The sequence below is a fragment of the Rousettus aegyptiacus genome, unplaced genomic scaffold, assembly GCF_014176215.1.
Source record: "Rousettus aegyptiacus isolate mRouAeg1 unplaced genomic scaffold, mRouAeg1.p scaffold_m13_p_8, whole genome shotgun sequence".
Lineage (NCBI taxonomy): Eukaryota > Metazoa > Chordata > Mammalia > Chiroptera > Pteropodidae > Rousettus > Rousettus aegyptiacus.
The window spans coordinates 19,197,198-19,219,210 of NW_023416311.1; the positions used below are offsets into that span (position 1 = coordinate 19,197,198).

Consider the following 22,013-nt stretch of genomic DNA (forward strand, 5'->3'; position numbering starts at 1 on the left):
CAACTCTGTACCTTTTTACTAGCAAGTTCAACTCATTAACATTTAGGGTGATTATTGAGCTATGAGATCTTCTTATAGCCATTTTATCTTTTGCTTTCTGGTAGCTCAGTGTTTCCATTGCTTGTTTGTTTTTGTTTTCTGTTTTCTTTATTTTGTTTGGGTTTTGTGGATTTTCCCTCTGGTCCTTCTTGTTTTATGCTATATATAGTCATCTATTTTCTTCTGAGTGTGCCTTATCTCCAGTCCCCTTTGCAAATTTGTATCTTTGAATCCTCCCCTTTTCTGTCATTATTGTTTCAATTTGTCCCTATGTGTACTGAATGTTCATTACTATCTTGCTATAGAAAATCTCTTCTTATTGTTTAAGCTTATAAGGCCCTGTTCTTAGTAAGGATTGCACTCCTCTGCTTCTATTAGTTTGTTAGTCACCTTATGAATTATGTATTTTTTTTTTGTAATTTTGTTTTAGGTGAGCTGACCCCTTTCAGTATTTCCTGTAGCGCAGGCCTCGTAGTGGAGAATTCCCTCAATTTTCGTATGTTTGGAAAGGTCTTTATTTTTCCTTCATATCTAAAGGAGAGCTTAGCTGAATACATTATTCTTGACTGTAGTTCCTTTCATTTAATTGTTTAAATATTTGATTCTACTCCTTCTGGTTTGTAAGATTTGTGCTGAGAAATCTGACAATAACCTAATTAGTTTTCTTTTATAGGTTACCGTCTCTTTTCCCTGGCCGTCCTGAGAATTCTTTCTTTGTCAGTGATTTTTGATAATTTTAATACAATGTGTCTTAGTGAAGGCCTTTTTGGGTTGAAATAATTGGGTGTTCTGTTGATTTCTTGAATTCTAAGCTCCAGTTTATTCCTTAGATTTGGGAAATTCTCGTCAACTATTTGTCTGGAATGCTTTCTAATCCCTGCCCCTTTTCCTCCCCTTTGAGAATGCCCATTATTATTGTTTCCTGTCCCGATGGTGTCAGGGCTGAGCAGATATGCAGCTACACCTAGTGTTGGTGTCAGGAGTATTGCTGATTGAGAAGGGAAGGTTTGATGGTGAGAAACCCAGTTGGAAGAATGCACAAGAGGCAGATTTCAGGCTGAAACAGCAGGCACCAACTTTATTGTGTGGAGCACACTTCTGTTGGGAAGTGCAGTTCTATTGGAGAGTGCAGTCTATTGCATGGGGTGCACAGTCTTGTGCATACTTCTCTTGCTCCCCTTTCTTGTGCTGCCCTTCTGCTTTCCCCTTCTGCTCTCCAGGGGGGCGGATGGCTTCTCACATAGCAGAGTACAATAGTGGCATTCAGCCATATGTGTGTGATACAATAAGCTGAAGTATGTTTATGCATTATTTAAATCTGGGGTCCTATTCCCAGCCATGAGCCTGGATCACAGTTATGCCTTGAGCCAGCCAGACCTTGGGCCAGTCAGATCTTGGATCAGCCAGGCCTTGGGTAACAGCCAGACCTTGGATCACAGCCAGACCTTGGGCCAGCCAGACCTGGTGCCCACAGATGTTATCAGCTAGTTCTTGTATTTCTCTTTCATTGTTTTTCATTCTTTGGTTTCTCTCTTCTTCTTTCTGATTTATTTCTAGATTTCTGTCTTCTATATCACTGATCCTTTTCTCTGTTTAATTGACTCTATTTCCCAAGCTTGCTCTTCATTTTTCGACACTTTCAGTGTGTTCTTCATCTCCAGAAGTTTTATTTGATTCTTTTTTAGCTTTACAATCTCCTTGCTAAAGAACTCATTCTGCTGATCTAGTTGTTTTTTCAGTTCCTGAAATTGTTGATATGAATTGTTTTGGATCTCACTGATTTTTTTTTTTTTCAGAAGTACCATCCTGAATTCTCTGTCATTTAAGTCGCATATTTCTATATTCGTAAGCTTCTTTTCTGGAGATTTTTCTCTTTCTATCTGAGATGACTTGTCATCTTAGTTGTTCATGGTGTTTAATGGACTATTTCTCTGCCTGGGCATTAATGGAAATGTATTCTACTTTTTTTTTTTTTCAGAAAGAAGATTTATTATATAAAGATCTCTTTTTAGCCTGTTGCGAAGAAGGCATTTTTCTTTTGATTTCCAGTAGGTGGGGTCTAAGCCTCTTGGATCTCTCCTTTGTATAAAGTCTCAATAGTGCCTTTTTTTCCTATAGATAGTCAATCATGCTCGCTACCCTCAGTCTCAGTCCCTGTCAGTGTTAGCAACAGTTTCAATAGTGTTCGTTCAGATTCCCTTGGGGTCCATGGTAATCAGTCTTGGAGGATATGGGGGCAAGTTCCCTCTGGTTTGGGGGATAGGCTTGCAGCTCAGCCTTGTATTTTGCAACCCAGCTGGTAATAATCAACTGTTATTTCTCTGCTGTCCCTGCTTCTCTGCTGTCCCCATTTCTGTACTTTCACTCTGATACTTGGGCACTGCTGCTGGCTGCATGGAGCTCACAGCTCTCTCAGGCAGGGCTGTTCAGGGAACCCACCCCTTCCTCCTGCAGGGAGCTCTGGATGAGGGAGGCATCTTCTTTGTTTCTTCCAGTCTACTGCCACAGTTCCGGGGTTCTGACCTGTAGTAGCTCTTAATGTGCTGGTCCCACGGTCAGACATACCGTGTGCAGTTTTAATGTTTTTTTTTGTTGAGTTTTAGATATTCAGCTTATTGTTGTCTCAAGGGGAGAGATCTGGGAAGTCTCTCACTCCACCATGTTTCTGACGTCACTCACAGGTTGCCTCATCAATTTGTTGATGATTTCTTTTGCTGTGTACATGTTTTTTAGTTTGATGTAGTTCTCTTGTTTGCTTTTATTTTCACTGCCTTTACTTTTGGTGTCAAATCTAAAAAATCACCACCAAGACTGATGAATGTCAAGGAGCTTACTACCTATATTTTCTTCTTGGAGTTTTATGATTTCAGGTCTTATGTTTAAATATTTAATCCCTTTTGAATTGATTTTTATATATGATGGTCCAGTTTCATCCTTTTGCATGTGGCTGCCCAGTTTTCCCAGCACTATTTGTTGAAGGGACTGTCCTTTCCCCACTGTACATTCTTGTCTCCTTTGTTGTAAATCATATTATAAGCTTTTTTCTGGGCTCTCTATTCTGTTCCATTGGTTTATGTGCCTGTATCATACTAGTCTACCAATATCATGCTATTTTGATTACTATAGCTTTGTAATATAGTTTGAAGTCAAGAAGTATAGTGCCTCTAAATTTGTTTGTCTTTCTCAAAATTGCTTTAGTTATTTGGGGTGTTTTGTATTTCCATAAAAATTCTAGGATTGTTTGTTTTCTTTATGTGAAAAATGCCACTGGAATTTTGATAGGGATTGCATTGAAGCTGTAAGTTTCTCAATTCTGTTCTATCATCTTTCCCAGAATGGTCCCTTGCTGGGTGCTGTGGGGAGCTTTGACTGGGCTGGTGGAGCCTTTCTTCATATGCCAGAGGATAAAATCACCTTCATCAACACAACCAGGGTAGATTCAGACATGAATGATGCTTACTTGGGTAAGTGAAGGGAGTAGGAGTATTCTAAGAAGGGGTCAGGATGTGGCATAACTCAACCAATGTTGATATTGGATCTTTCATAGACTTTAAGGATAGCTTTAAAGAAGACATTTCATAATTTCATTTAATTATGTTAGCAAATGGGAATATAGTGTGGGGTTCAGTTACTCCAACCTACAAAACATAAAGCTGCCCCTTCTCAAGGGATAGGCCCGCTAGAGGCGTCAGAGTCTGTGAGGAAAAATATTTCTCTTGGATCACCATCTTTAGGTTATGCTGCCGAAGTTATCTTGAGAGGCCAAGTGCAAGCCCTGGTTTTGGGAGCACCTCGATATCAGCATACTGGTCTAGTGATGATGTTCAGACAGAATGCTGGTGCCTGGGAGACCAACACTCTTGTCAAGGGCAGCCAGGTGAGTGCAGAGCATGTGGATTATGAAGGTGCAAATAGAGGCATCCTGGATCCTGAGAGATTCTAGGATGTGCATCACCAGATGCCATAGGTAACAGAGCTTTATAAAGGAACCTTTAGAAGGTTTTGAGCTGGAGACTCATAGGATCAACTTTGCATTTGAGAATGTTGTATCTTCACTTTTCTAACAACAATAAATAACACTTGATTTATACAGAGCTCTCTATAAGTCTACCTGTGTACAGAGCTGGTATTTGACAATGCATAACCAGTATAGCCATATTAGTTATTAAAATATCAAAATAATTTTACATCTGTTAATAAGTAACTGTTTCCCTGAGGTATCGCCTCTCCCTATGCACACTGAATTCTTCCTCATTACTGTTGGAACTTTCCCAGCAATTACAAGGTCAGGCAGGGCACCTCAGGGGACCTCTAGGACCTATTTTAGCTAAGTCCCTGACCAATTCTTGAGCAGTCCTAACGGTTCACTACTTTAAATAACATCCCTGCAAAAGCAATGTGATTGCATCTTATTTTGTGTGAGGCAACAATTTTTAGTCAAAATCATCCTTGCAAATTCCTAAAATAGGACTGTACCCATGATATCGTGCCTGTAGTTCTGTGTGTATTCTTTTAATTTTCATCTGTTGTTCTCTTTGGCTTGCAATTAATGCATCATATGTGGATGACTAGTTTACTGTAATACCTGAACAAGCTTGTCATAATTCTTTGTCAGTAGTCAAATTCTCCATATGATCTTTAAAGGTTTTACAAACACATATTGGCTGCTGATGGTGTCAGTGCTTGGAACATATAAGGGATGGGGTGGGGGAGAATGTGTAGGGTAATTCCAGGTAGTCAAGTGTGGATGTGATGCTACTTCTCTGTTTTGTGTGTGCTGTCCAAAATCACATGGGGAAGACTGGTTGGTAAACTTCCCCACCACACACAGATATTATGCATGAAAATTACAATCGAAGGTATTACATAAACTGGGACAATGTGAATGTTATGAGAGCAAATGGGAGGAGCACCCACACAAGAGTATTAGGGAAGGCTTCTTGAAGGAAGTGATAGCTAAGGTAGAACTAGAGAAGTGAAGAGTGAGGAAAGAAAAGGGTCAGAGGAATGAAAAAGCATGAGTTTAGAGTGTGTATATGGGAGTGGAGAAGCATGGGAGAAAACACTGGAAAGAAAAGTAGGAAACAGATTCATCTTAAATTTATCAACTCCCTCCATTTCTACTGCCATCAGCCTGGTTCAGGCCATCATCATCTTTTCTGTGGACCTATTGGTAACCCCCTTACTGCTCTCCTAAAATTCCATGTTGTCTTCCTGTAATCCATAGGAGGAGAGTGAACTTTCTACAGGAAACTATGTAAGTCTTCAGTTTAAGACCCTTTGTTGAATCAATATTCAATAAAGATTTAAAATTCCTCAACAAAATCCAGTTGGCTCTTGAACAATGTGGGTTTGAACTGTGTAGGTCCACCTTTTTTTCAATAAATATATATGAAAAATTTTTTGGAGATTTCTGACAACATGGAAAAACTCACAGATAAACTGCAGAGCTACAAATATTGAAGAAATTAAGAAAAAGGTAGATGTGTCATGAATGCATATAATATGTATATAACATAAAATATGTGTTAATTAATAGTTTATTTTATCAGTAAAGCTTCTGGTCAACAGTTAAGTTTTCGGGAGTCAAAAGTTATACATAAATTTCATTTACATGGGGGATTGAAATGTTGTCAAGGGTCAACTGTATTAGCAAATTGAATCCAGCAATCTATAGAAAGGGTAATACTCATGATCAAGTGTGGTTTATCCCAGGAATGCAAGGCTTGTTAACAGTGAACTTTGGGAATATACTAAAAAAACACTCAATTTTATACTTTAAAATGATGAATTTTATGTTTGTAAATTTTATCTCAATTAGAAAAGCTATTCCGAATAAAACAATCAATGTAGTTCATCATAACAATAGACTAGAAAAGAAAAAAACAGTAATATTAATAGGTACAGAAAAAGAATTTGACAAAATGCAATATCCTTTCATAATATTTAGTTATCAGCAAAGTAAGAACTAATGGAAATGTTCTTGGGTTCCTGAGAAACAGTATTTATATTAAAAAATCTACAGCTAGCATCATATTTAAAAGTAAGAGAGAACATTTTTCTCCTAAAATTGGAAAGAAGCCAAGAATATCTATTTTCACTAGTTTTATTTCACCTTATATTGGAAGATGTGGTCAGTGCAGTAAGGCAAGAAAAAAGGCAGAGAAAGTATATGGAGTAGAAAGGAGAAAATGATTGTCTCTATTTGCAGATGACATGATTGTTTGCATGGAAAACCAAAGAATCTACAAAAATTACTATACCTATTAAGTTATTTCAGTAAGTTCTCAGGATACAAGATCAACATTTAAAAATCAGTTGTATTTCTATACTAGCAATGAACACTTGGAAATTTAGATTAAAAAACCAGTAGTGTTTATAATAATACCAAAGACTGTGAAATACTTAGGTGTAAATCTAACAAACTGTATGCAATATCCATATGCTGAATACCACAGAACCTAATAAGAGAAATCAAAGACATAAATAAATGAAGAGATATTTTGTGTATGGGCTGAAAGACTCAATATTGTTAAGATGTCAATTCACCTCAAACTGATCTATAGATTCAACCCAAGTCGATCTATAGATTCAACCCAAGTCCAATCAAAATCTTAGAAGTGTGTTTTGTATAATTGACAAACTGATTCTAAGATTTATATGGAAAATTATAGAAAGTAGAATTTCCAAAACAGTTTTGAAAAAGAACTTAGATAAATACCATTAAGTATTTAGTGGAGGAGTCATATACTGACTGATTTCAAGACTTACTATAAAGTTACAATAATCAAGACACTGTATTGGCAAAAGGACAGAAATGAAGATCAGTGGAACAGAATAAGCTTGAAATAAATTGACACATATGTAGTCAGTCGATTTTCTTTTTTTTAATTCCTTTTTTAATTACAGATGACATACAGTATTATGTTAGTTTCAGGTGTACATCATAGTTATCAGACATTTATATACTTTACAAAGGATCACCCTGATAAGTCTAGTATCCATCTAATACCATAAATAGTTATTAAAATATTTTTGACCATATTCCTTATGCTGTACTTTACATGTCTGTGACTATTTTTATAACTGGCAATTTGTACTTCTTAATCCCTTTCACCTTTTTTCACTCATCTTCCTGTCTCCTCCTATCAGGCAGCCACCAGTTTATATCTATGAGTTTATTTCTGTTTTGTTTGTTCATTTACTTTGTTTTATTAGATTTTACATACAAGCGAAATCATATGGTATTTGTCTTTCTTTATATGACTTATTTAACATAGCAGAATACCTCTAGATCCATCCATATTGTTGCAAATAGTGAGATTTCATTCTTTTTTTTATGACTGAGTAACATTCCATTGTATATACGTTTAACTTCTACTTTATCTATTCACCTATCAATGGATGTGTAGGTTGGTTCTGTATCTTGGCTATTGTAAATAATGCTGAAATGAACATGTATGTATCTTTTCAAATTAGTGTTTCAGTTTTCTTCAGATAAATACCCAAAAGTGAAATTGCTGAGTCATATAACAGTTCTTTATGTTTTGTATATTAACCCCTTATTGGATATATCATTAGTGTATACTTTTTCCTGTTCTGTAGGTTGTCTTCATTTAGCTCATGGTTTCTTTCACTGGGCAAAAACTTTTTAGTTTAATGTAGTCCCATCTGTTTACTTTTTCTTTTGTTTCCTTTGCCTTGAGAGACATATCCAAAAAATATTTTGCTAAGAACAATGTCAAAGAATTTACTGTCTATGTTTTCTTCTAGGGGTTTTATGAAATCAGGTCTTAGGTTTAAGTCTTTAATTCATATTCAGTTTATTTTTATATACAAGAAAGTGATCTATTTTTATTTTTTCTTGCATGTTATCTGTCCAGTTTCCCCAACACCATTCACTGAAGAGACTGTCTTTACCTCTTATATATTCTTGCCTCCTTTGTCATAGATTAATTAACCATTTAGGAATGGGTTTATTTTCTGGGTGTCTATTCTGTTCCATTGATCTATGTGTCTGTTTTTATCTCAGTAGCACACTATTTTGATGACTATAGCCTCATAGTTTAGTTTGATATCAGGTAATGTAATACCTTCAACTTTGTTCTTTCTCAAGATTGCTTTGGCTATTTGGGGTCTTTCGTGGTTCCATGTACATTTTAGGATTATTTGTTTGAGTTTTGTGAAAAATACCATTGATATTTCGATAGGTATTACACTGAATCTGTAGATTGCTTTGGGTAGTATGAACATTTTAACAATGTTAGTTCTTCCTATCTGTGAATATATTCTTCCATTTATTTGTCTCTTCTTCAATTTCTTTTTTTAATGTCTTACAGTTTTTCAAGTCCAGGTTTTTACCTCCATTGTTAAATTTGTTCCTAGGTACTTTTTTTTTTGTGATCCAATTGTAAATGGATTATTTTTTACTTTCTCTTTCTGATAGTTTGTTATTGGTGTATAAAAATGCAACTGATTTCTGAATATTAATTTTGTATCTTGCTCTTTTCTGAATTTATCAGTTCTAACAGTTATTTTTGTGGAATCTTTTTTAATAGCTTTATTGAAATATAATAGATGATTAGTTTCTCATATTTACAGTGTAAAATTCAATGAATTTTTTTCAATTATAGTTGGCATACAATAATACATTAGTTTCACTTGTACAGTATAGTGATTAGAGATCTATATAACTAACAAAGTGCTCATCCCAATAAGTCTAGTACCCCTCTTCCCCTTATATATTTATTACAACATTGTTGACTATTTTTCTTATGGTACACTTTATATCTTCAGGACTATTTGGTAACTATCCATTTGTACTTCTTAATCCCTTTGTCTTTTTTTACTGACCCCCCCAAGTCTCCTCCCATCTAGTAGTCCTTAAAATATTCTTTGTATCTATGAGTTTGCTTTCATTTTTGTTGTTGTTGTTTATTTTGTTCTTTAGATTCTACATATATGTGAAATCATGTGACAACTGTCTTTTTCTATCTGACTTCATTTAGCATAATACCCTCTTTGTCCATCAAGGTAATATCTTTTTCTATCCCCTTACTTTTGGTTTGTGTGTGTCTTTTAATCTGAAGTGAGTCTCTTATAGGCAGCATATGTAAGGGTCTTGTTTTCTTACCCATTCAGCCACACTACTTTTGGTTGGAGTACTTAATTCTTTTCCATTTGAGGTACTTACTGTAGATATGTAGTTATTATCATTCTTTATTCACATTTTTGATAGTTTTTAAATTTAATTTAATTAATCAATTAATTTATTTTTTATTCCTTAAAGAAGTTCCTTCGACATTTCTTGTAATACTGGCTTGGTGGTGATGAATTCCTTTAGATTGTGTGTGTGTATATGTGTGTATGTGTGTGTGTGTGTGTGTGTGTGTGTATGTGAAGTTCTTTATCTGTTCTTTGACTTAAATAATAGCTTTGCTGAATAAAGTATTCTTGGTTGTAGATCTTGGGTTTTCATCACTTTGAATATTTTGTGCCAAGCCTTTCTGCCCTGCAAAGTTTCTTTTGAGAAACCAGTTGCCGGTCTTATGGGTGCTCCCTTGTAGGTAACTAATTGCTTTTCTCTTGCTGCTTTTTAAGCTTCTCTCTTTGTAGTTAACCTTTGGCATTTCATTTATGATGTGTCTTGGTGTGGGCCTCTTTGGGTTCATCTTCTTTGGGACACTGAGTTTCCTGGAGTTGTATGCCTATTTCTTTCACCAGGTTAGGAAAGTTTTCCATCATTATTTCTTCAAATAAGTTTTCAACTTCTTGATCTCCTGATTCTCCTTCAGGTGCCCTTATGATGCAAATGTTATTACATTTAATTTTGTCCCATAGGCTCCTTACATTATTATAATATTCTTGGATTCTTTTTTCTTACTGTTCTTATAGAGTGGCCTCCTCTTTTCCATTCTCTGTATTGGTAATTCGATCCTCCACTTCATTCATTCTGTTAATTCCCTCTAATATACTCTTCATCTCAGATAATGTATTCTTCATTTGTGACTGGTTCCCTTTTATAATTTCCATTTCCATTTTTATGTTTTTTATCTCTTTGTTAAAGTTCCCATTGAGTTCATCTACACTTCCCCTAAGTTCATTGAACATCCTTATAATCAGTGTTTTGTACTCTGCATCTATTACATTGCTTGACTTCATTTTTCCTGGATCTCTGTTCTGTTCTTTCATATGGTTTCTGCTTTTATGTCTCCCCATTTTGCCTGCCTTTCTGTGTCTGTTTCTATGTACTAAGCAAAACTCCTATGTCTTCTGGTCTTATTAATGTGGCTTTGTGTAGTAAGTGTTCAGAGGCACAGTCCTGAGAGGGGTCCAGCTGTGCCCATCCAGGGCCACCTGTTAAGATTCAGCAAGCAATCCACAGATGCTGTGCTTATAGTTGCCTCAAGAAACCATACCAGAAACTGAGGTCAGCTGCCACCAGTGTGAGTATTGGAGTTGGCTCAGCAAGGACCACTGGACTTGTGGAGGATACCACTGGATATCTCGTGGGTGAGGCCACAAGTTGGGGGAGGTGGAATTTCAGGGAATCCTGTCAGCAGAGCAACGTGTGTTATACAGTTTGATGATGTCTCATCTATAGCTGCTTCTGCATATGCACACTGGGAATTGGGAGGGCTCAACAGAGGAGTTATGAATGCCTCCAGCATTTCTCCCTGGGAGAAAGGCTCACCTCCAGCCTTTACTCCAACAACTCAGTTTTCTTCTTTAAGTCCCTGGTGCTCCTCCCCGCCCCCAGGCAGCCAACCTAGTGCTGGTGCTCAGAGTAAGAGAGTCTGTCACAGCACAAGTCCGGTTGTGGACACAGCCCCTTTAAAAGGAATGTCCGCAGCTGCCGGCTGCAGCTGCTATAGCTTTTGTACCACTCATCTGCTTGGGATTAAGCAGCCTCGTGTCTTGCCCCCTCCTACCCGCTTCCATTGCAGGGTGATTTATTTCTCTCATATTTCTAGTGCTTCTGTTTATTTAAACCCCAGGCAACTCTGCTTGCTGTTTGCTCCTTGTTTCTGTTACAACTTTGTTATGGACACAAGAGAAGTACAAAGCCTCTATCATCTACATCTTCCCCTGCCCCCCCCATCTGTTTTGTAGAATCTTTTGTTTCTTTTTCTTGTCTGATTGCTGTGCCTAAGACTTCCAATATTATGCTGAATAAAAATGGTGAAAGTGGATGTCCTATCTTATTTCTGATTAAAAAACACTTTCAGCTTTTCACTGTTGAGTATGATGTTATTGTAGGTTTGTTATATATATCTTTTATTATGTTGGGTTAGGTTTCCTATATTTCCACTTCTCTGAAAGTTTTTTTCATAAATGGGTGCTGGATTTTGGCAAATGATTTATCTGCATTGATTGATATGATTATATGATTTTTATCCTTCATTTTATTTGTGTATTATATGAATTGATTTGCAGATATTGAACCAAACTTGTGACTCAGGGATAAATTCCGCTTGATTGTGGCATATGGTCTTTTTATTATTTATTAAAAAAATTTTTTATTAAGTTTATTGGGGTAACATTGGTTAATACAGTTATATAACTTTCAGGTGTACATTATCACTTGACATATGTATATTCTATTGTGCATTCACCACCTAAAGTTCAGTTTCCTTCAACTACCATATATTTGATTCCCTTTACCCACTTCACCCTCCCCTTAGGCCCCCATATTTGATCACCTTTACCCAGTTTATCTTCCCCTTCCTCCCCCACTCCACTAGTAATCACTACTCTATAGTCCTCTAGTAACCACTAACCTATAGTCCATGTCCATGAGTCTCTGTTTGTTTGTTCTGCTCATTTGTTGCTTTTAGGTTTATATCTCATGTATAAGTGATATCCTGTGATTTTCAACTTTTCTGTCTGGCTTATTTCGCTTTTATGATTATCTCGAGGTCCATCTATTTTGTCACAAATGGCAGTATTTCACCTCTTCTTATGGCTGAGTAATATTCCACTGCATATATGTACCACAGCTTCTTCAGCCAATCATCTATCACAGGACACTTTGGTTGCTTCCATGTCCTGGCCACTGTGAATAATGCTGCTATGAACATCGGTGTGCAGATATCTTTTTGGATATGGGTTTTCAAGTCTTTAGGGTAAATATCCAGTAGAGAGATTACTGGATCATATGGTAGATCAATTCTTAGTTTTCTGAGGAATCTCCATACTGTTTTCCATAGCGGCTGTACCAATTCGCAGCCCCACCAGCATGAGGGTTCCTTTTTCTCCGCATCCTTTCCAACGTTTATTATTACTTGTCCTATTGATTATAGCTATTCTAACAGATGTGAGATGGTATCTCATTTTGGTTTTGATTTGCATTTCCCTAATAGCTAGCGATGTTGAACATCTTTTCATATATTTGTTTGCCATCCGTATGTCCTCTAGGGAGAAGTGTCTGTTCAGGTCCTCTGCCCATTTTTTGATTGGATCGTTGTTGTTGTTGTTGTTGTTGTTGTTGTTGTTGTTATGGATTCGTATGAGTTCTTCATTTATTTTGGATATTAGGTCCTTACTAGACATGTCGCTTGCAAATATATTTTCCCGTTCGGATAGTTGTCTCTTTACCTGTTGACGATTTCTTTTGCTGAGCGGAAGCTTTTTAGTTTGATGTAGTCTCATTCATTTACTTTTGCTTTTACTCCTCTTGCCTTTGAGGTCAAACTCATAAAATCCTCTTTAAGTCCAAGGTCCTTTAGTTTAGTTCTTATGTTTTCTTCTATGCACTTTATTGTTTCAGGTCTTATATTCAGGTCCTTTATCCATTTTGAGCTAATTTTGGTGTGTGGTAATAGACAACAGTCTAGTTTCATTCTTTTGCAGGTGGCTTTCCAATTTTCCCAGCACCATTTATTGAAGAGGCTTTCCTTTCTCCACTGCATGTTTTTTGGCTTCTTTGTCAAAAATTATTTGTCCATATAAATACGGGTTTACTTCTGGACTCTCGATTCTGTTCCACTGGTCCGTGTGTCTGTTTTGCTGCCAATACCATGCCGTTTTGATTACTGTTGCTTTGTACTATAATTTAAAGTTGGGCAGAGTGATGTCTCCAGCCTCGATCTTTTTCTCAGGATGGTTTTGGCAATTGGTGGTCTTTTGTGCTTCCATACAAATCTGATGATTTTTTGTTCTATTTCTTTAAAAAATACCAATGGGATTTTGATGGGGACTGCATTAAATCTGTATAATGTTTCAGGTAATATGGTCATTTTAACTATGTTGATTCTTCCAATCCACAAACACGAAACATCTTTCCATTTCTTTGTATCTTCTTTGATTTCTTTTAATAGGGTCTCATAGTTTTCATTATATAAGCCCTTCGCTTGTTTTATTAGATTTATTCCTAGGTATTTTATTCTTTGTGTTGCAATTGCAAAAGGAATGATTTTGTCCACTTCTTCTGGTGCTTCATTATTAGAGTATAGGAACGCTATGGATTTTTGAACGTTGATTTTGTATGCAGAGACTTTACTGTATTTGCTTATTGTTTCTAGTAGTGTTCTTGTAAAGTCTTTAGGGGTTTCTTTATAGAAAATCATGTCATTCACAAATAGTGACAGTTTGACTTCTTCGTTTCCTATTTGGATGCCTTTATTATCTTCCTCTTGCCTGATTGCACTTGCTAGGACCTCTAATTTTATATTGAATAACAGTGGCGATAGTGGACAGCCTTGCCTTGTTTCTGATCTTAGAGGGAAGGTTTTTAGTTTTTCACCATTAAGTATATTGTTGACTGAGGGTTTGTCATATATAGCCTTTATTATGTTAAGGTACTTTCCTTCTTTACAGATTTTGTTAAGTGTTTTTTATCATAAATAGATGCTGTATCTTGTCAAAGGCTTTTTCTGCATCTATTAATATGATCATATGATTCTTATTTTTTAATTTATTTATGTGGTGTATTACATTAATTGATGTGCATGTGCTGAACCACCTCTGTGCCTGTGGGATGAAGCCAAATTGACCATGGTGTATAATCATTTTAATATGTTGCTGTATTTGGTTAGCTAGTATCTTATTTAGGATTTTTGCATCTATGTTCATGAGATATATTGATCTGTAGTTTTCTTTTTGTTGTTGTTGTTGTTGTTATCTTTACTAGGTGTTGGTATCAGAGTAATGTTGGCTTCATAAAATGTGTTGGGAAGTATTGCCTGCTCTTCGATTTTTTGGAAGCGTTTGAGGAGACTAGGTATTAAATCTTCTTTGAATGTTTGGTAGAATTCACTGGTGAAGCCATCTGGTCCTGGACTTTTACTTTTTGGTAGGTTTTTGATGATGTTTCATTTTCCATACTGCTGAGCGGCCTATTTAGATTTTTTAGTTTTTCTTGATTCATTCTAGGGAGGTTGTATCTTTCAAAATACTGGTCCATTTTTTCTAGGTTATTCAATTTGGTGTTATATACTTTTTCTTAGTATTCTTGCATGATCCTTTGTATTTCTGCAGTGTCGGTTGTAATTTCTCCTCTTTCATCCCTGATTTTGTTTATTTGTGTCCTTTCTCTTTTTTTCTTGAGTGAGTCTAGCCAGGGGTTTGTCAATTTTATTAGTCTTCTCTAAGAACCAGCTCTTCGTTGCATTTATTTATTTTTCTATCTTTTTTGTTTTGTCTTGTTTTCAATTTCATTTATTTCTGCTCTAATTTCGATTATGTCTTTTTTCCTGCTAACTTAGGCTTCATTTGTTCTTTCTTTTCTAGGTTTTTTTTTTTTTTTTTAAGATGAAACATTAGGTTGTTTTTTGGGCCCATTCTTGTTTTTGGAGATAAGCCTGTAATGATATGATCTTTCCTCTTTTGGCCGCTTTTGCTGTGTCCCAAAAGTTTTCATATGTTGTACTATTATTATCTTTCATTTCTAGGTATCTCTTGATCTCTTTTTTTGTTTTTTCACTGGCCCAGTTCTTCAGTAGCATGTTGTTTAAGCTCCGTGTTTTTGTGGTTCTTCCTGATTTCTTTTGCAGTTAATTTCTAGTTTCAAAGCATTATGGTCAGAGAATATGGTTGGTATGATTTCAGCCCTCTTATATATGTTGAGGCCATTTCTGTGTCTCAGTATGTGGTCAGTCCTTGAGAATGTTCTATGTGCACTAGAGAAGAATGTATAAGCAGCTGTTTGGGATGGAAGGCTCTGTAAATGCCAATTATGTCCAGTTGGAGTAAAGTGTCTTTTAAGGATGTTATTTCCTTTTTGACTTTCTGTTTGGATGATCTGTCCATATCCAACAGTGGGGTATTTATGTCTCTTACTGTGATAGTGTTTTGGTCTGTTTCTTCCTTTAGTTCTGTTAGTAACTGCTTAACATATTTCCGAGCTCCCCGATTGGGAACATAGATATTGATAAGTGTTATGTCTTCGTGATGCATGATTCCCTTTGTCATTATAAAGTGTCCCTCAGTATCTTTCTTTACCTTTTTTATTTTGAAGTCTATTTCTTCTAATATTAACACCACTACTCTCGCTTTTCTCTGAATACCATTTGCTTGAAATTTCATTTTTCACCCTTTCGCTTTGAGTCTATATTTGTCTTTGAAACTGAGATGTGTCACCCAAAAGCAGCATATGGTCGAGTTTTGTTTTTTGATTCAATCTGCAACTCCGTGCCTTTTAATTGGTTAGTTCGGTCCATTTACATTTAGGGTGGTTCTTTGACTATGAGGTCTTCTTATAGCTATTGTATCTTTTGCTTTCTGGTAGCTCAGTGTTTCCATTGTTTCCTTGTCTTTGTGCTTCTGTTCTCTTTATTTTGGTTGGGTTTTTGGGTTTTCCCTTGGTTTATATTATATACAATGGTTTTGAATCTTTGGCATGTGGTTACCATTATGAATATGTAAAGAATAGTTACATATGTACAGTCATCCATTTTCTTCTGTGCATGCTTTATCTCCCTTTGCCTTTGCAAATTTGGATTTTTGAATCCTCTTTTTTTCAGTCATTGTTATCTCAATTTGTCCCTATGTATGCTGAACGTTCATTACTATCTTGCTATAGCAATTCTCTTCTTATTATTTAAGCATATAATGCCTTATTCTTAGTAAAGATTGCACTCCTCTGCTTCTATTTGCCTGATAGTCACTTCACTCCTAATTATATATTTTGTTGTTGTTATTTTGTTTTAGGAGAGCTGATCCCTTTAAGTATTTCCTGTAGTGCAGGCCTCGTAGTGGAGATTTCTTCAATTTTTGTATGTCTGGAAAGGTCTTGATTTCTCCTTCATATCTAAAGGAGAGCTTAGCTGGATACATTATTCTAGGCTGGTAGTTCCTTTCACTTAATAGTTTAAATATTTGATTCCACTCCTTTCTGGCTTGTAAGGTCTGCACTGAGAAGTCCGAGGATAAGTTACCATTTTCTGTCTGGCTGCCCTGAGAATTCTGTCTTTGTCATTGATTTTTGATAACTTTAATATAATGTGTCTTGGTGAAGGCCTTATTGGGTTGAGATAATTGGGTGTTCTGTTGACTTCTTAAATTCTAAGCTCTAGCTCATTCCTTAGATTTGGGAAATTCTCATCCACCGTTTGTCTGAATATGCTCTCTAATCCATGTTTTTCTTCTTTGCCTTCAATAATGCCCATTATCCTTATGTTTCCTCTCTTGACGGTATCAGCTAGTTCTTAAATTTCTGTTTCATTATTTTTTATTTGGTTTCTCTCTTTTGCCTTCTGATTTATTTCTAGATTTCTGTCTTTGATATCACTGATCCTTTCCTCCATTTGGTTTACTCTATTTCCCAAGCTTGCTATTTCGTTTTTAAACTCTTGGGGTGTGTTCTTCATCTCCAGAAGGATATGGAGGGAGGGGCCCTTTGGATTGAAGGTTGTATGCTATCGCTCAGCCTATTTTCAGCTGCAGCTAGCAAATATCAGCTGTTGTTCCTCTGCAATCCCTTCTTGCTTCTCTGCTTTCTGTCCTGATGACTAGGCCTTGCAGCCAGCTGCTCATGGGGAGCTCACAGCTATCCCAGAAAGGAATGTTCAGGGAACTCGTCAAATGAACTTACCATTCTTTCTCCCCTCCCCCTCCTCCTGCAGGCAGCTCCTGTGGCTGCAAGAGGCAACTTCTTTATTTCTCCCAGTCCACCACCCAACACCCCGAGTTCTGAACTGTGGTAGCTCTTATGTGCAGATCCCATGCTCAGATGTGCTGGTGTGCAGTTTGGGTGTTTCTTGTTGAGTTTCATATGTTCAGCTTATTGTTATTTTAAGGGGAGTGATCTGGGACATCTCTTACTCAGCCATGTTTTTAACAGATTCCTCCTGTATGATATTTTTAATATATTGCTAGATTCAGTTTGCTAATAGTTCATCGAGGAGTTTTGCATCTGTATTTATCAGGGATATTGGTCTATAATTTTCTTTTTTGGAGTAATATCTTTGTCTGGTTTTGGAATCAGGATAATGCTGGTCTTGTAAAATGAATTTGGAAGCCTTTCCTCCTCTTCAAGTAATTGGAACAATTTGAGAATGATACCTATTGATTCTTTGAACATTTAATATTTTTTTGTAGTATTTTTCTATAATCCTTTGTATTTCTGTATTTTCAGTGGTCACTTCTCTTTCATTTCTGATTAAAAAAATTTTATTATTAGTTTCAAGTATATAGTACATTGGCTAGACATTTATGCAGTTTATGAAATAAGCCCTCCAATTACTCTATCACCCCCCTGGCTCTACACATACACATAGTCATTACTTTACTGCTGACTACATTTTCTAAGCCATGATCCCCATCCCCATGACTATCTATCACCTACTAATTTGTTCTTTAACTCTTCCCCATTTTCTCTCAGCCCCTCAACTCCCTTCCTTTCCAGCTATCATTAGATTGTACTCTATATTTGTGAGTTTGTTTTTGATTAGTTTGTTCTTTTCGTTCCTTAGATTCCACACATAAGTGAAATCGTATTGTATTTATCTTTCTCTGTGTGTCTTATTTCACTCAGCATAATAACCTCTAGGTCCATCCATTTAATTGCAAATGGTAGGATTTCATTTTTTATGCACTATAACTTCTTTTTTTATGCCTGCCTTCTTTTACTCAATATAATGATTTTGAAGTTCATTTATGTTGTTACCATGTGTGGTAGTACTTACTACAATTCCACTACTAATTACTATTCTATTATGTGGTTATACTGATGTTTATCCATTATATTGTTGATAAACATTTGTTTTCAGTTTGGGGTTTTTATTAATGTTATTTAAAATTTTATTTTATTAGTTTCAAGTATAGAGTACATTGGTTAGACATTTATATAGTTTTTGAAACGATCCCCCTGAATACTCTTTCTTTCTTTTGGCTCTACACCATAACTTCTTTATTCAATCATCTGTTGATAGATGTTTAGAATCCTTCCATATCTTGGCTATTGTGAATAGTGCTGCCATGAACATAGGGGTGCATAGATCTTTACAAGTTATTGTTTTGATTTTCTTTTGATAAATACCCAGAAGTTCAATTGCTGGGTCAAAAGGTATATCCATATTAATTTTTTAATAACCTCCAGACTGTTTTCCATAGTGGCTGTACCAATTTGCAATCCTACTGACAGTGTATGAGGGTTCCTTTTTCTTCACATCTTTGCCAGTACTTGTTTTTTGATTTATTGATGATTATCCTTCTGACAAAGGAAACTATCAACAAAATGAAAAGACAACCTACTGAATGGGAGAAGATATTCACTCATGACACAACTGGTAAGGAGTTAATATCCAAAATTTATAAAGAACTTATACAACTCAACGACAACAACAACAACAACAAACAACCAATCCAATTAAAAAATGGGCAGAAGACCTGGATAGATATTTCACCAAAGAGGAAATACAGATGGCCAATACACATATGAAAAGATGCTCAAGGCCACTAATCATCAGAGAAATGCAAATTAAACCCATAAATAGGTATCACCTCACACTCGTCAGAATGACTATCATTTCTGATTTTATTTATTTGGGTCCTCTTTTTTTTTTTTTGATGAGTCTTGTTAAAGTTTATCAATTTTATTTATCCTTCAAAGAATCGGCCCTTGGTTTCATCGATCTTTTCTATTTTTTAAAAATCTATTTAATTTATTTCCACTCTAATCTTTAGTATTTCCTTTCTACTACTTTCTTTAAGCTTTATTTCTCCTTATTTTTTTAGTTCCTTCAGGTGTAAGGTATGATTTTTTATTTGAGATTTATTTTTTTGGTTTGTTTCATGAGGTAGGCCTGTATTGCTATAAATTTATTTTTTTTTTGGAAATGTTTTGGTTGTGTTCCATAGGTTTTGTGTCATTGTGTTTTCACTCTAATTTGTTTCAAGGTGTTTTTGCTTTCATCCTTGATCTTGTTGTTGACCCATTCATTATTTAGTGGCATGTTATTTAGTCTCTGTGTGTTTATGTGTTTTTCAGTTTTCTTCTTATAGATATGTAGTTTCATACAATTGTGATTGGAGAAGATGTTTGATATGATTTCAATCTTCTTAAATTCCTTGAGTCTTGGTTTTCGGCCTATCATGTAACCTATCCTGAAAATGTTCCACGTGCACTAGAAAATAATGTATTTTCTGCTACTTTGGGTGAAATGCTTTAAAAATATGAATTAAATCCACCTGGTCTAATGTGTCTTCCTCCTCCTCCTCCTCCTCCTCCTCCTCCTCCTCCTCCTCCTCCTCCTCCTCCTCTTCTCCTTTTTCTTTCTTCTTTCTTCAAAAAGTCCCTTTAACATTTATTGTAATATCGGTTTAGTGGTGATGAGTTCCTTTAGCTTTTTCTTGCATGGGAAACTCTTTAGCTCTCCTTCAATTCTAGATGACAGTCTTGCTGCATAGAGTAATCTTGGCTTTAGGTCTTTGTCTTTCATCATTTTGAGTACTTTGTGCCATTCCCTTCTAGCCTGAAAAATTTCTGTTGAAAAATCAGCTGATAATCTTATGGGGGCTCCCTTGTATGTAACTAACTGCTTTTTTTCTTGCTACTTTTAAGGTTCCTTCTTTGTCTTTAACCTTTGACATTTCAGTTATGATATGTCTTGGTGTGGGCCTCTTTGAGTTCATTTTGTTTGGAACTCTCTGAACTTTCTGGACTTGTATGATAATTTTCTTTACTAGGTTGAGGAAATTTTTAGTTATTTATTTTTCAAGTAGGTTTTCAATCCCTTGCTCTATCTCTTCTTCCTCTGGTATCCTTGTTGATGTGAATGTTGGCATGCTTGATGCTGGCCCAGAGGGATATTTTAAGGACTTAAAATATACTCATTTTTAAAGTCTTTTTTCCTTTCTGCTGTTCTGATTGGGTGTTTTCTGCTACCATATCTTTCAGTTTGCTGATTTGATCTTCTGCTTCATCTAATCTGCTGTTGATTCCCTCTAATGTATTCTTCATTTTAATTGTTGTATTATTCATTTCTTTAAAACATTTTTGTTTAAATTAAGTTTATTGGGGTAACATTGGTTAATAAAATTATATAATTTTCAGGTGGTATTATTCATTTTTGACTGGTTCTTTTATATGGTTTCTGCGTCTTGTTTTATCTCTTTGTTGAAGTTCTCCCCTAAGTTTATTAAGCATACTTACAACCAGTGTTCTGAATTCTTTATCTGGTAGATTGCTTATCTTATTTTGTTTAGTTCTTTTTGTGGAGCCATGTCCTGTTTTTTCACTTGGGACATTTTTGTTTTTCTACTCATTTTGGCTGACTCCCTGTGTTTGTCTCTATGTATTAGGTATATTTGATATGTCTCATTGTCTTGAGATAATAGCCTTATGTAGAAGGTGTCCTATGGGACCTAGTGGCACTGTCTCCCTGGTCATCTGAGCTGGATGCTCCAGGGATGTCCCCTGTGTGGTCATTTGTATCTTCCTGTTGTAGGTGAGCCTCAATTGGCACATCATTGGGTGGGGTTGTCTCTCAGGATGACTGGCTGTGAGGGCTGTTGTGTGGGAGCTCACCCCACAGAGTGGGAGTCATTTTGGCAGGGCTCTGGTGCCAACTGAGTTGACCTTTTGGATACGTCATTTGTGGAGTTGGTTGGATGGTGCCCTGGTATGTTATGAAGCTGGCCACTGGGTGTATTGGTTTTGGAGCCTCTTGTCATGGACTCTGGTGCAGGTCAAGATCAGCTATTAATTGTGCTAGGCTTGGGGCCACCTTGTAGGATCCAAAAAGTGATATTTGTTTGATTGCTACTTGTCATAGGCTTGGAATTGCTTGTAAGAGGCTATGCTGTGAACCAAGACTGGCCGTCACTTGTGTCAGGATATGGACCCTTTGATGGGTACTGTAATGCAAGCTGAGGCCAGCCACCACTTGTGTTGGGCTTGTAGCTGCTTAGTTGAAACTGTGTTCCAAGCCAAGACTGGCTGTCACTTATGCCAGGCTTGGCCACCTGATGGGTGTAACAGTGCAAGTTAAGACTGATTGCTGCTTATGTGAGGTTTGGGGCCACTTAGCAAGAGGTACAAGGCATGCTGAGGTTGCCACTGCTCATTTGGAGTTTGTGGACCTTTGAGAGATTTTAGGAAAGTCCACAGCATGAGCCAAAGCTGGCCACTTGTGTGGAGGAACTTCTGAAAGAGGCTTGGGCTATGAAGGAGAGATATGCGGGGTTGATTCTCAGAGAGTCACCAGGGCACAGGGAATGGTGTTAGCCGGCAGGTTAGTGGAGAGCTCAGATCTGGTGTCCACCTGCGCTGGGCCTGCTGGCTTGGAGGAACAATGGTGGCTGCCAGCACTTCCATCCCTGGAGAGAGTTGCTTTAACCCTGCCCCTCCAGCCCTCACCCTGAAGTTAGTCAATTAGTTCCTCCCTGTATGCCCCTAACACTTTTTAAGCTGCTGCCCCTGTGCTGGAGGTTAACAGTGAGTGAGTTTGATAGTGAGTGAGTCTATGTGTGGGCCCTTTAAAAGCAGCACACTGGTCTCCAGCAGCCCTTTGTATTTCTCCAATGCAATTCCC

At 36.5% G+C, this 22,013-nt stretch overlaps 1 protein-coding gene across 3 annotated transcripts in view; it reads left to right on the forward strand.

Annotated features, from left to right (window-relative positions):
• Window positions 1-22,013, forward strand: part of ITGAM (integrin subunit alpha M) — a 63,135-nt gene that overhangs the window by 20,696 nt on the left and 20,426 nt on the right. For 2 of the 3 annotated variants that reach the window (XM_016137720.2, XM_016137721.2), the window contains exons 11-12: window positions 3,374-3,503; window positions 3,774-3,916. The exons of the other annotated variant lie outside the window; for it this stretch is intronic. In XM_016137720.2, coding sequence (XP_015993206.1) covers window positions 3,374-3,503; window positions 3,774-3,916 — 273 coding nt within the window. The remainder of the gene's footprint in view (window positions 1-3,373; window positions 3,504-3,773; window positions 3,917-22,013) is intronic. 3 annotated transcript variants of the gene reach the window in all.